Raw genomic sequence first — 13,731 nt, forward strand, 5'->3', positions numbered from 1 at the left:
TCGTGGCCACGCGAAGCGGGTACGGGAAAGCAAGCCAAAAGCCCCACGCCGCTTGCAAGGCGTGTTAGGCCCCAACGGGCGACCCGTACGCGTCTTTTTAGACGGTGTCGCGAACGGCGCCAAACGCTGGGTCGGTGCACGGCCACACGACAGTTTGACGTCCACCGGGCAGGTATCCGTCCCGGTAACTCCTCTCGCCAGACAGGCTCGGGAACGCCGCTTTTCCACACGGCTCAATCAATCCCCCCTTTCGTCGGAGCGGGGCGAGGAAAAAGAATACTCGTCCTTTTTTTCCTCGTGTCTTTTCCTCTTCCGTTTCCGGTCACTTCCGTTTCCGGACACTTGTCAGAAGGGCTCCTGACCCTCCAACCACAACAACCCTTCATCTATTACACATGGCTAAGCAAAGACCTGAATGGTAATTCACATACATTCACATAAATATGTAACAGTTGTATGAAAAAAGAAAATTTATCATTGATCGACAAATGCCAATTCGTTAATTTTCCATAAATGTATAATGTTGTACATGGAAGCAGTCATATTTTGCGGTTTTTTTTTTGTAGCTCTGATCGATTGAAATTATGTTCTGTCCCATATCTGTTCATAATCACAAGAAGTGGTTTGGTTGTTGAGTAGGTAAAGTATCACTGTGTCATGTCATTGTTGTGGATTTTAGTCCCATTGCTGCGCAGAACGTAGTTATCGGTTGTCTTCAGTGTACCCTGGTATAGGTGCAACAGATCCTACAGTACTATTCACATAATTTGAGATCTAAGGTTGTTTCTTGCACCTGTTAACTATTCATTGTCAAAGTTCTCTACCTTCTTTACTTCGTGGGTTCCTGATTGCAACCGAGTTTTCGTACTTGCTGCACACCTTCATAAAGCACCGGATGCTTTGCAGTATGGGTAAATATAAAATATCGCTCAAGAAGGTTGAGACAGGTTGGTTTGAGTTCAGCAATAATGGCACAATGCTTTTGGTAAGTTGCAGGCCTGCTGCAATTAATGTAATCTGTGTCCATGTTTCTTAATAAGCAATCATAGTCGTTGGAAACAGCTTGCGGTAAAGCTTTCCAGCAAGAAGCGCATCGTCTTCTCACTAAACATGGCAACTCCATTTGCCTGCACCAACAATCGCAGGTCACCTGATAATGTCCTCTTTCCAGTTGCAACAGTGTGACGTGTAGAATTCCAAGTGATGCGGAGATGTTTTCATCACACACTGTCACTTCCCCTCCCAATTGGCTCCCGGGCTGATGCACGATGTGAAGAACGTAATTCCACGTTGGAGAGAAAATCCAACTGCAAAGCTACTTGAGCCACATGCAAATTACCAGCTATGAGATGGCAATGTTTGCTTCGGGGCGGAAGGACATGTCCACATTGGCGCAAATCTTGACGGGATTTTATTTTTAAGCAGTGAAGCCGCTTCAATATTTTGCTATGTCCTTCCTTCCATCTGTCCGTCATAAATGATGAAGAAGAACCTTTCAATGAAGGAGGAAGAAGAAAAGGAAGAATAACTTTCTGAAGAACTTTCTTTCCGAAAAGGAAGAAGAACCCCACCATGTTTAATTCTAAGGGGTTTTAAAGTGTAATTCTAATGGGTTCCAAAGGCTAATTCTAAAGGATTATAAAGGGTTATAAAGGGTAAAATTCTAATGGGTTCTAAAGGATAATTCTAAAGGGTTCTAAAGGGTAATTCTAAAGGATTGTAAAGGTAATTCTAGATGGTTCTAAAGGGTAATTTTAAATGGTTCTAAAGGTAATTGTAGGTGGTTCTAAAGGGTAATTCTAAAGGGTTATAATGGGTTCTAAAGGGTAATTCTAATGGGTTATAAAGGATAATTCTAAAGGATTTCTAAAGGGTACGGTAATTCTAAAGGGTTGCAAAGGGTAATTCCAAAGGGTTCTTTCTAAAGGGTAATTCTAAAGGGTTGCAAAGGGTAATTCCAAAGGGTTCTTTCTAAAGGGTAATTCTAAAGGGTTTATTTCGTTTCTAAACTTTGCCTATTTAATGTTTTATATGCGAAACTGAACCACTTCCTTCGGATACGCATGCGATTTGTAAGGGAAGAGGGTCTGCAGGATAGCTTATACTGATACTTATAGAGCAAGATCAGGTATGCACACTCACCTCTGAGTTGTCTATTTTAGGTTTGAATCTGGATCCAGCTATAAACTGTCATGTCATCCCGATGTTTCATCAATGTGTGTGCCATCCCTCAGATGGACATTAAACTGGTGTCCCGTCTGCGAGCAGGTAGACGTTAAAGATCCTACGGTCTCCTTCATGAAGAGTAGGGGAGCTATCGCCGGCATCCTGGCCAAATTCCAGCTCTCCTAGCAATTTATGCTACCCACAGCCTTGTCCTGCATACGAAAAAAGAAGAAGAAGCAGAAGTAAAAAAGAAAAATAAGAAGTAAAAGAGAAAAAAGAAGAAGCGAAAGAAGACAGAAGAAAGAAGAAGAAGAATAGAAGAAGAAGAAAAAAGAAAAAAGAAGAAGAAAAAAGAAGAAGAAAGCAGAAAAAAGAAGAGGGAAAAGAAGAAGAAAAGGAGAAGAAGAAAAGGAGAAGAAGAAAAAGAAGAAGAACAAGAAGAAGAAGAAGAAAAAAGAAGAAAAAGTATCAAGAAAAAGACTAAAAAAAGAAAAAGAATAAAAAGTAAGAAAGAAAAGAAGAAGAAGAGAGAAAAAGAACAAGAACAAGTATAAAAATAAGAAGTGGAGGAAGAGGAGAAAAAGAAAAGAAGAAGCAGAATGGGGATGAAGAAGTAGAGGAAGAAGAGTCTGCCTGCATAGGTCTCCCTTCAATCACAAATCTTACTTTCATTCCATCCAGACCACAGCACAGTTTACGTGCACAGGGCCTGACAGTGACACTCAAAGATATTTGAGAGAGTTTCCAAATTTATAGTGGTGTTAATGCAATATACCGGTACAAGGAAATTATATTTGGGCGTGTAAGTGGTTAAACTAACACGAACAGTAACAATAAGTTCTTAATGATTATACACAATACATATGCAACACTCAAAGTCAAAGTGAAAAAACGATTTGTCCATTTTACATTTAATATAATTTAACGTTTTCGTGGAGAGTAGCCGTGCGTAGACTAGATCACGTGATTAAATACGTGCATGATGTTTTAAAATTTACCTCACGGTTCCACAATGTAGTATAATACTTACTGTATACAGTTGGAGATGTGCGAAATACGCAGCACAAGAATGATGTGGCGGCACACAGCTGTTGTCTCAGGGCAATGAATGAATAACGAATGTGAAACATGTCGTGCAGAACACCAAAGGTAATACAGTACAAATTGATTTTAAATGTGGTGGAATCGTTCGTTTGTTTATTCGGTATTTGGACGCAGTGGCTATAAGTGCCTCGATACGTTGTTCGTTTATGTAATTCCTCACACGAGAATGAAAATTTACCTGAAAATGCACATGAAGAAATAATGCATTTGGAACGTGGTGCGACGCGAGGAATGAATAGGAATGAGTTGAGAAGGAGGAGTTTTTCCTGTGCCGTCTGTGATCGGAGCCGCCTCGCGCTGTGACGCGCCGCTCGAGCATGGCGGTCAACTTGAGCAAGAATCGTACGGCGCTGCTGGCCGCGTACGAGGACGTGTGTAATCCGAAGACCTCAACGGATTGGTGAGCATTGGGCGCTCGTCGGGCGCCATAACGACCGGGTTCACCTTGATGTTCTGAAGTTGTTGTGAGTACGACGTTGTATGTACATCGGAGTCGAAAGGAGCCCGGGATCACTTTACTGAGGAGGATGTGTTTTTGTAAAATCGTGATTGGGGTATATACATTATACGTATATACTGTGTATATACCTCGGGGGCGGATCCAGGAATTTCAAAACGGGGGGTGCATGAAAATATAGCGCCGGGGGGGGGGGGGGCGAGGGGGGGGGGGTCTGGGGGTCCTCCCCCAATAAATTTTTTAAAATTGATCGTCAGAAATGGCATTTCGTGCGTTCTTGGAAGTTTCTGCAGTTCCTTGCGTTCTTCCCTGGTCCAGTGTGTGTGTGTGTGTGTGTGTGTGTGTGTGTGTGTGTGTGTGTGTGTGTGTGTGTGTGTGTGTGTGTGTGTGTGTGTGTGTGTGTGTGTGTGTGTGTGTCATGTGTCATGTGTCATGTGTCATGTGTCATGTTTTTTGTGTAGTTCTTGAGAAATGATTGTTATGATCTCCTGAGTTAATTAGGCTAATTAACTACAAATAATGCAGAAGAATTCCCATGTTTCTAAACGCACGCCATGTTAAGGTGTATAGAGCAGCTTAATAGGTCCTTCCATGGCATGCCATTCTCATTACTAAATAAATAACAAAAACAATGATAATATTTATTGAGCATTTATTCCAACTCGAGCACCACAGCAGGCAGGTGTGCTGCAAGGCCATGGAAGCCGATGAAAATTTGGTCCATTTGGACCAACGGGCTCACCACTAGTTATAAAAGACCTGTGCACTCCCACAGTGTGAAATGATGGCGATGACGGACTGTGTGCTGGGCAAAGCCCGGCACCGCCATGCGCCGAGGTTCTGAAGCTCAAGGCAGAGGGTTCTCCCCACAAAGCCCGGCACTGCCATGCGCCAAGGTTGTGTTGTGAAGCTCAAGGCAGAGGGTTCTCCCCACAAAGCCCGGCACCGCCATGCGCCGAGGTTCTGAAGCTCAAGGCAGAGGGTTCTCCCCACAAAGCCCGGCACCGCCATGCGCCGAGGTTCTGAAGCTCAAGGCAGAGGGTTCTCCCCACAAAGCCCGGCACCGCCATGCGCCAAGGTTGTGTTGTGAAGCTCAAGGCAGGGGATTCTCCCCACAAAGGCCGGCACCGCCATGCGCCTCGGTTGTGAAGCTCAAGGCAGGAGGTTCTCCACACAAAAGAGATCAGATCGGACAGCGGAAGGTGAATTATTTTATTAATCGTAAATTATGCTATTTTGGAACAGACGGAGCTTGTGTTTCTGAATGAAAATGTCACACACATCATGTGGGGATATGGTGACGTCATGGTGTATGTGTTCATGAGGGCCAGAGATGCCATCCGACTTTCTCCCATGGAATTTCTTCGGTAGGTCTTCAGACGACGCAGGCAAGAAAATGAGCGTTCGGCCTCACAGGAGCCGACAGGGAGGGTGCATCCAATATGGAGTAGGACTTTGATGGATGGAAATTCGTCTCCATCTACTGCGCAGAAACAATCCATGAATGTGCTTGGACGCGCGGTGTTGGGCTTCCTTCTCCAAAACATCTGCCACTCTCAGCTCATTTATCAGTCCTGCGGGATGTTCCATGTCGTTTTTCCAACACAACAGCTTCTGATATCGGGCTGGAATGTCGCAGGTATCGGCAATTATTGCAGATGGCATCAGCAGAAACAGATCACTACCTTCCCGATTTTCAGTACAGAATCGGGTGTCCATTTCCTGGCTGAGGTGGTCGAGAAATGGGATGGACATGTTTCTGAGGTAGAAGAGCAAGGGAGTATTGGCGGCGGTGTTTGGACGTTTTGTCGTTTTACAACTCTCGGCATTGTGACGTCACCTCCTACAGATTCCATCATGGCCTTAGCGTGATCGAACCAAAGAGAGAATTCAGTTTCAGCATTTCACCGAAGTTGAGTGAGCGCGTCCTTCTTGTCGTCAATCGTAGAGTTTGCCTCCAGCACATCCACGCCGTTGCGTTGCAGCTTGTGGGCAAGGCCGCAAGGCCCTTTAAAGTATGTCGGCTTCTCTTCACTGTAATGAATACAAAAACAAGCTGAAAAGACGTCGGTGAACTCGGAATTCCCTGTGCAGACACGCGGCTACCACGGTCCCACCCCCAGGAATTCTCATCACCGTCGGGATTTACAATCTTGTCCAAACAAATACAGACAAAAGGATGTAACTCTTCAACCGTATAATTTATCAAAAATCCGGAGGGGGGTGTGGGGGGTGCACCTCCTGCACCTCCTGCACTCCCTCCCCCCCCCTGGATCCGCCACTGTGTCCATATAACAATCGGTTTTGGCGAGACTTAATGAAAGAGCCAATAGCTTGTGATTTTATATTTCGGAATAGTATATACTAAAGTACTGATTAATGATTAATTCGTACATGTTGCTTTAAAATTGGGGCGAGGGGCGGGGAGAGGAATGGGAATGATTGGCAGAGGGAATGATTGGTAGAGGGAATGATTGGTTAGAATGAGAGAGGGAATGATTGGTAAGGATAATGGGAGAGAGAATGATTGGCAAGGAGTGATAGAGGGAATAATTGGTAAGGCGAATGGGAGAGGGAATGATTGGTAAGGATAATGGGAGAGAGAATGATTGGTAAGGAGTGATAGAGGGAATAATTGGTAAGGAGAATGGGAGAGGGAATAATTGGTAAGGAGTGATAGAGGGAATGATTGGTTAAGGAGAATGGGAGAGGGAATGATTGGCAAGAGGGAGTGGTGGAAGAATAATTGGTAAGGGGGAGAGGGAATGATTTGTAGAGGGAATGATTGGTAAGGAGAATGGGACAGCCAATGATTGGTAAGGAGGGTGGGACAGGCAATGATTGGTAAGGAGGGTGGGGAGGAAATTATTGGTAAGGAGAATGGGACAGGCAATGATTGGTAAGGAGGGTGGGGGAGGGAATTATTGGTAAGGAGAGTGGGAGAGGGAATGATTGGTAAGGAGAGGAAATGATTTGTAGAGGGGGAGGGGGGGAGTATGTGATTGGTAAGAAGAAGGTGCATGTGATTGTAGTGAAGGGATAACGAAGGGTGTATTTGCAGTGTCCAGATATATATTCAGGCAGGAATTTGGAATTTGGCCTTCCCATTTTGAAGCAATTGATTTGATTTTAATCTCCACCAATACCAGCAGTTTAACATCCTTCTGAGGGATTGAGTGTCCGCGAAATACCAGCATGAGAATTTGTAGCCAAGTTGAGATTCAAACTCAGGCAGGTCGGTGGTCTGTCTGTCTTCTACCGACTCCTCTCCGGCCTTGCTCCCCCAGCTCTGTGCTCTGTCCCCCCTCCCCCCCCTCCAAATATTCCTGCAGGTCGCACAATATCTGCCTGCAACCCTCTTATGGTGAAACTGCCAAAATCTAGGCTCTCTGCTCACCTTCACTCCTTCATTCCTCTTTTCTCCTGCCTCTGGAACAAACTGCCCCACTCTCTTCAATCCCACTCCTCCCTCCACATCTTTAAAATGGCTATTCGCCACCATCTCTTGTCTTCCCCCATCCAAAACCTTGATCTTTTCTACCCCCATTAATTCACTCCAGATCCACTTTTATGAAATACCGACTTCTTTCCTTGAAGTTCTAGCAGTGTCCATGTGTTTTATACCTCTTCTCCCCCCCCCCCCCCCCGAAGGCCTTCCCATGCCTCCCCCCCCCCCCCCCAAACCCTCTCCCTCCCACAGATCTCCCAATGTCCCTGTTCTCTACTGTTGTACTTGGGTGCTTCCCGCTCTTTCCCCATCTTGTCTCCCGCTCCCGAAGTTCGTTTTCTCCCGAAGTTCGTTTCTCCCGAAGTTCGTTTTTTTTGTGATTAATGTTAGCTCTTACACAAGCCTCGATCTTGTATACAAAAAAAAACAAAAACAAAACGCAGGCTAGACAGCTTGGATGGGAGTGTGCATACTCCGAGGGTACCCTGGCAGCCCTGGTAGGATGTTGTGACTAGTAAGGAAGGAGGACGAGTTAGGGAAGGAGGTGATGATGATGATGATGAGGAGGAGGAAAGGGAAGGGTAGGGTGGAGGAAGAAGAATTGTGTTAAGGGGAATGACCATTGGTGATTGGTCCCGTATGAGGAAGGGGTTAAAATTACAGTGGAAGAGTAGGTGCTCTATGACCAGTTTATTTATTTATTTTTCCAAAGGTTGACATCTTCGAAGACTGAAGATAAAATTTTAAGGTACATAAAGTATAGGCTGACCCCACCCAGAAAAAAGATGGCTCTGGGAGGAAATCAAAAGGCTCCCATCCACAGGAATGGTGCCAAACTAGACCCTACCAACTATAGACCAGTGAGCTTGCTTCCAATTACAAGCAAAGTAATGGAATGCATCATTGCCTCTGATGTCCAGTCTTTCCTGTTTACAAACAGCGTTTCCTCTGACCATCAGTTTGGATTCTGCCACAGTGATTTGAACTGTGTCCATGCTTCTGCGCTCTCAGCAATGGCTTGAGGCCCTCAATTACAAGGAGTTGGAACCATCTCCCTGGACATCTTCTCTATTCTACACGGTCTGGCATTCTGCTTTGCTTGCCAGGCTCTCCGCCTGTGACATGGACAGCCGCCATTGTTGCTGGTTTTCTGATTCCATCCACTCTCGTCGTCAACATGTTGCCACCAATGGAACCCTCTTCTCCCCGCAACCACTGGAGGATGGAGTCCCCCAAGGCAGTGTTTTGTGCCCATTGGTGTTCCTTATCTATATTAATGACCTCTCTGATGCTTTGATAAATTCCCTCTTCCTTTTTTTTTTGCACTCGACTCGACATTATGTCGTATGCTACCCGATGTTTCTGCTAGGCAGACGGCAGCTGAATCTTCCTCCTCTGATTTGGAAATGATTATTCACTGGACTGATACATGGAACACATCCTTCAATTGTGGAGAATCTCACAGTTTCACCCTATCGCCCCAGTTGCATCGTCAAGCAACACACGTATCGATTGCCTTGGATTTCCCTTGGAAAAGGTTTGATCACTTGAATTTCTAGGTCTCACCATCAGCTATGGCATTCCCTGAGCTGACCACATAGCAATGATTTCCTCCAAAGCCAGCTGCAGACTGGGCATCCTCTGTCCATCCAAGTCTTTCCTTGGAACATCAGAGCTACTCACGATCTACAAGGCCTCGTGCATTCTGTGGAATCTCACGATAACCTGATAACCGAGTTATTGGAATCTCGCGTGGTGAGGCTGACGCACAAGGTCTCTGTTTTTTTTATTTTTTTATTTTTTTATTATATTTCAACTCTTTTCTCCAATATTGCTCCCTACGCTCTTAGACCTCCAACCATCTGTCTACTCCAGGATGCAACGTGCTCTTCCATTAACTTCCAAAATCCTGGCTGACTGCACACCTCAACTCTTTTATTCCTCGCTTCTTCCCGCTATGGAACCACCTTCCAGAGGCTGTTTTGTTTCACTCTTCCCTCCAGGGCTTTAAGCACGCCGTCCATCATCATCTCTCGGCAACGCTGTCTTTGAACAAGCTTTTCAGCAATTTTGCCAGTTTGCAACACGGTGCAACACATTTATTTATTTTAATTTGGAGGTTTTATTATTTTGGAGTTTGTCATGTCGCTTGACTTCCCTAAGCAAATTGGTGTTCTTGGCAATGTGTGCACGGGATAAACGTGTTGATTGAAGAAAACAATTGCCTGTGGGCCTAGTACCTCGACTTGGTTCACCTGCAATTCTTCATTGTGCCCTCTGAATATTGCTCTCTTTTACTGAAGAGTTAAAAATGGACTTCTTGGAATTCTCGTTGGAATGTCTGAACCAACTGAATTGACTTAACTCTCAGTTGAGAGAGATCAGAAATCATCCACGATTGAGTCAGGCGGTACTTGCACACCACGTGCGAAATACTAACCCTAACAACATTTGCAATGTCAGAGTATTCCATTGTTGGTTACCTATTGCAATGCATAGCTGGGCTATTCTGAGTCTGTAAAACATGCCAGTTTAAATCTTGCCGAAAAAAGTACTTGAGCAATATTTGCTTTGCTCCATGAAATGCCAACTTTGATAAATCGCAACCCGTTGAGCAAGAAGCTTTTCTCCGTGTAGATTTATACAGTACAAGTTCCGTGTTTTTTTCTTCTTCTTGTGTTCCGTGTTAACTTCTGAATCGGTAATAAAGCATTATTGAATAATGAATCTTAGCATTCTGAACAAAAATGCCGCATCATTTTCTCTATGTATGTATATATGTATGTATGTATGTATGTATGTATGTATGTATGTACAGTGCATTCAGAAAGTATTCAGACCCCTTCACTTTTTTCACATTTTATGTTGCAGCCTTATAATGAAATCGTATAAATTCATTTTTCCCCTCATCAATCTACACTCAATACCCCATAATGACAAAGAGAATACAGGGTTTTAGAAAGTTTTACAAATTTATTAAAAGGAAAAAACTGAAATATCACATTGACATAAGTATTCATACCTTTTGCTATGACACTTGAAATTTAGCTCAAGTGCCTCCCATTTCTCTTGATCATCTTTGTGATGTTTCTGCACCTTGATTGGAGTCCACCTGTGGTAAATTCAATTGATTGGACATGATTTGGAAAGGCACACACCTGTCTATATAAGGTCTCACAGCTGACAATGCATATCAGAGCAAAAACCAAGCCATGAGGTCGAAGGGAACTGCCTGCAGAGCTCAGAAACAGGATTGTGGTGAGGCACAGATCTGGGGAAGCCGACAAAAAATCTCTGCTGCATTGAAGGTTCCAAGAGCACAGTGGCCTCCACAATTCTTAAATGGAAGAAGTTTGGAACAGCCAGGACTCGTTCTAGAGCTGGCCGCCCGGCCAAACTGAGCAATCCTGGAGCTCAGCCAGAGTGACCATCGGGTTCTTGGTCACCTCTCTTACCAAGGCCCTTCTCCCCCGATTGCTCAGTTTGGCCGGGCGGCCGGCTCTAGGAAGAGTCCTGGTTGTTCCAAACTTCTTCAATTTAAGAATTGTGGAGGCCACTGTGCTCTTGGAACCTTCAATGCAGCAGAGATTTTTTGTCGGCTTCCCCAGATCTGTGCCTCACCACAATCCTGTTTCTGAGCTCTGCAGGCAGTTCCCTTCGACCTCATGGCTTGGTTTTTGCTCTGATATGCATTGTCAGCTATGAGACCTTATATAGACAGGTGTGTGCCTTTCCAAATCATGTCCAATCAATTGAATTTACCACAGGTGGACTCCAATCAAGGTGCAGAAACATCTCAAAGATGATCAAGAGAAATGGGAGGCACCTGAGCTAAATTTCAAGTGTCATAGCAAAAGGTATGAATACTTATGTCAATGTGATATTTCAGTTTTTTCCTTTTAATAAATTTGTAAAACTTTCTAAAACCCTGTATTCTCTTTGTCATTATGGGGTATTGAGTGTAGATTGATGAGGGGAAAAATGAATTTATACGATTTCATTATAAGGCTGCAACATAACAAAATGTGAAAAAAGTGAAGGGGTCTGAATACTTTCTGAATGCACTCACTGTACAGTGCCTATAGAAAGTCTGCACCCCCTTTCAAATTTTTTACCTTTTGTTGCTTTATAGCATGGAAATAAATTGCATTAAATCAAACTTTTTCCACCTTTATTTACACATCATAACCCACAATTTCCAAGCCAAAACAAATTCTACAAATTTCTGAAAATTAATTAAAAATACAAAACTCCAACATCTTGGTTGCATAAGTGTCCACTCCCCCCCCCCCCCCCCCCCTTCCAACCCTCATATAATAGCAATTGTAAATTAGCTCAGGTGTAACAAATCACCTTCAAAATCACACACCAAGTTATTTGGCCTCAGCCTGTCTTAGGTTGTAGTGATTCTGATTATTTTCTGAATAAAATCAGCTCTTCCTATGGGTTTCCACTGCTGGGTAGTGCATTTCACAGCAAAGACTCAACCATGAGCACCAAGGAGCTTTCAAAAGACTTCCTGGATAAAGTTGTGGAAAGGCACAGATCAGGGGATGGGTATAAAAATATTTCAAAGGCCTTGAGTATCCCTTGGAGCACAATCAAGACAATCATTAAGAAGTGGAAGGCATATGATGCCACCAAGACCTTGCCTAGATCAGGCCATCCCTCCAAATGGGATGACCAAGCAAGGAGGAGACTGATCAGGGAGGCCACCAAGGGGCCAATGGTAACTTTGAAAGAGCTACAGGCCTCTATGGCAAAGACTGGTCACTGTGTGCATGTGACAACAATATCCCAAGCACGCCACAAGTCTGGCCTGTACAGTATGGTGGCAAGAAGGAAGACATCACTTAAAAAAGCCCACCTTGAGTCTCGTTTTAAGTATACAAAAAAAACACTTCAGAGATTCAGAAGCCATGTGGCAAGAAGTCTGACTAAACCAAGATGGACCTTTTGGCCTAAATGCAAAACGTTATGTTTGGTGCAAACACATCCAACACGGCACATCACCCAAATAACACCATCCCCACTGTGAAGCATTGTGGTGGCAGCATCATGTTATGGGGATGTTTATGATCAGTAGGAACTGGGGCACTTTTGAGGATAGAAGGGAAAATAGATGGTGCAAAATACAGAAAAATCCTAGAGGAAAACCTGCTGCCCTCTGCAAGAAAGCTGAAATTGGGATGGAAGTTCACCTTTCAGCATAACAATGAACCAAAGCACAAAGTCAAAGCTCCACTTAAGTTGGGAAGGAACAAAAAGGTGAATGTCTTTGAGTGGCCCAGTCAGAGCCCCAGCATAAATCCAATCGAAAATCTCTGGCATGACTTGAAGATTTCTGTCTATAAATGCTCCCCATGCAACTTGACTGAGGGTTGAACAGTTTTGTGCAGAAGAATTGGCAGATATTGCCCAATCAAGGTGTACACAGTTGGTAGATGCCTATCCCTACAGACTCACAGCTGTAATTGCTGTCAAAGATGCTTCCACCAAGTATTAACTCAGGAGGGTGGATACTTATCCAACAAATATAATCTAGTTTTGTATTTTTAATTAATCTTTTGGAATTCGTAGACTTTGTTTTTCACCTGGAAGTTGTGGGTTACGATGTGTAAATGGTGGGAAAAGTCTGATTTAATGCAATTTAATTCCAGGCTATAAGGCAACAAAAGGTGAAAATTTTGAAAGGGGTGTAGACTTTCTATAGGCACTGTATATGTATATGTTTGTGTATATATGTATGTATATACATACATACATACATACATACATACATACATACATACATACAGTAAATATTTACTTCAATTGTGTTACCATCTCGGTGGATCAGACTCGGCAACGATTGCTAGAGTGAGATGTGCATGGAAGAAGTTTCGGGAACTGAGTGGCGTGCTGATGAGGAGGGGATGGACGTTGAAGCTGAAGGGAAAGTTGTATGCTGCATGTGTGACAAGTGTTATGATTATGGGAGCGAGACATGGGTAATGAACGTAGAGCAGCAACGAAGGCTGGAAAGGGTGGAAATGCGAATGGTTCGGTGGATGTGCGGAGTATCGTTGAGAGAGAGGAAGACAAATGATGAATTGCGAAAGATGATGGGAATAGAGCCTGTGATTGATGATGTGAAGAGGAACAGGTTGAGATGGTTTGGTCATGTGTTGAGGAAGGATGAAAGTGACTGGTTGAGAAGAGTGATGGAAATGAATGTAGAAGGAAGTAGAGGACGCGGAAGGCCGAGAAAGACTTGGCTAAAGATGGTGGAAGAAGAAATGTGGGCAAGGGGGTTAACAAGGGGAGATGCAGAAAATAGGGCAAAATGGAGAAGATTGTCATGGGGACCACAAGGCTAACCCCCGCTCTAGCAGGGAAAATGGCCTTAAAATGCATGGTTGTTGTTGTTGTTGTTGTTGTTGTGTTACCATCTATTTTCATCACTGTTATTTGCTTTTTGAAACTCAAATGATAATGCTTCATTCATTAAAAAATTTGATGAATATGGAGCACTTGTATTCGATTATAATTATATATCGTTGTGTCGTCACTTAAA

General features: G+C 43.8%; 2 protein-coding genes across 2 annotated transcripts in view; one reads left to right on the forward strand and one right to left on the reverse strand.

Annotated features, from left to right (window-relative positions):
- LOC137423032 (rho-related BTB domain-containing protein 2-like) overlaps nucleotides 1-3,260 on the reverse strand; it is a 127,733-nt gene extending 124,473 nt beyond the window's left edge. Inside the window, exon 1 of the mRNA XM_068109807.2 lies at nucleotides 3,197-3,260. The gene's annotated coding sequence lies outside the window, so the exon portion shown is untranslated. The remainder of the gene's footprint in view (nucleotides 1-3,196) is intronic.
- A 249-nt stretch (nucleotides 3,261-3,509) lies between these two features.
- LOC137423031 (drebrin-like protein) overlaps nucleotides 3,510-13,731 on the forward strand; it is a 160,156-nt gene continuing 149,934 nt past the window's right edge. Inside the window, exon 1 of the mRNA XM_068109806.2 lies at nucleotides 3,510-3,670. Coding sequence (XP_067965907.2) covers nucleotides 3,588-3,670 — 83 coding nt within the window. The 5' untranslated portion in view covers nucleotides 3,510-3,587. The remainder of the gene's footprint in view (nucleotides 3,671-13,731) is intronic.

Source organism: Myxine glutinosa, chromosome 3 (genome assembly GCF_964187855.1).
Source record: "Myxine glutinosa chromosome 3, kmMyxGlut1.1, whole genome shotgun sequence".
NCBI lineage: Eukaryota > Metazoa > Chordata > Myxini > Myxiniformes > Myxinidae > Myxine > Myxine glutinosa.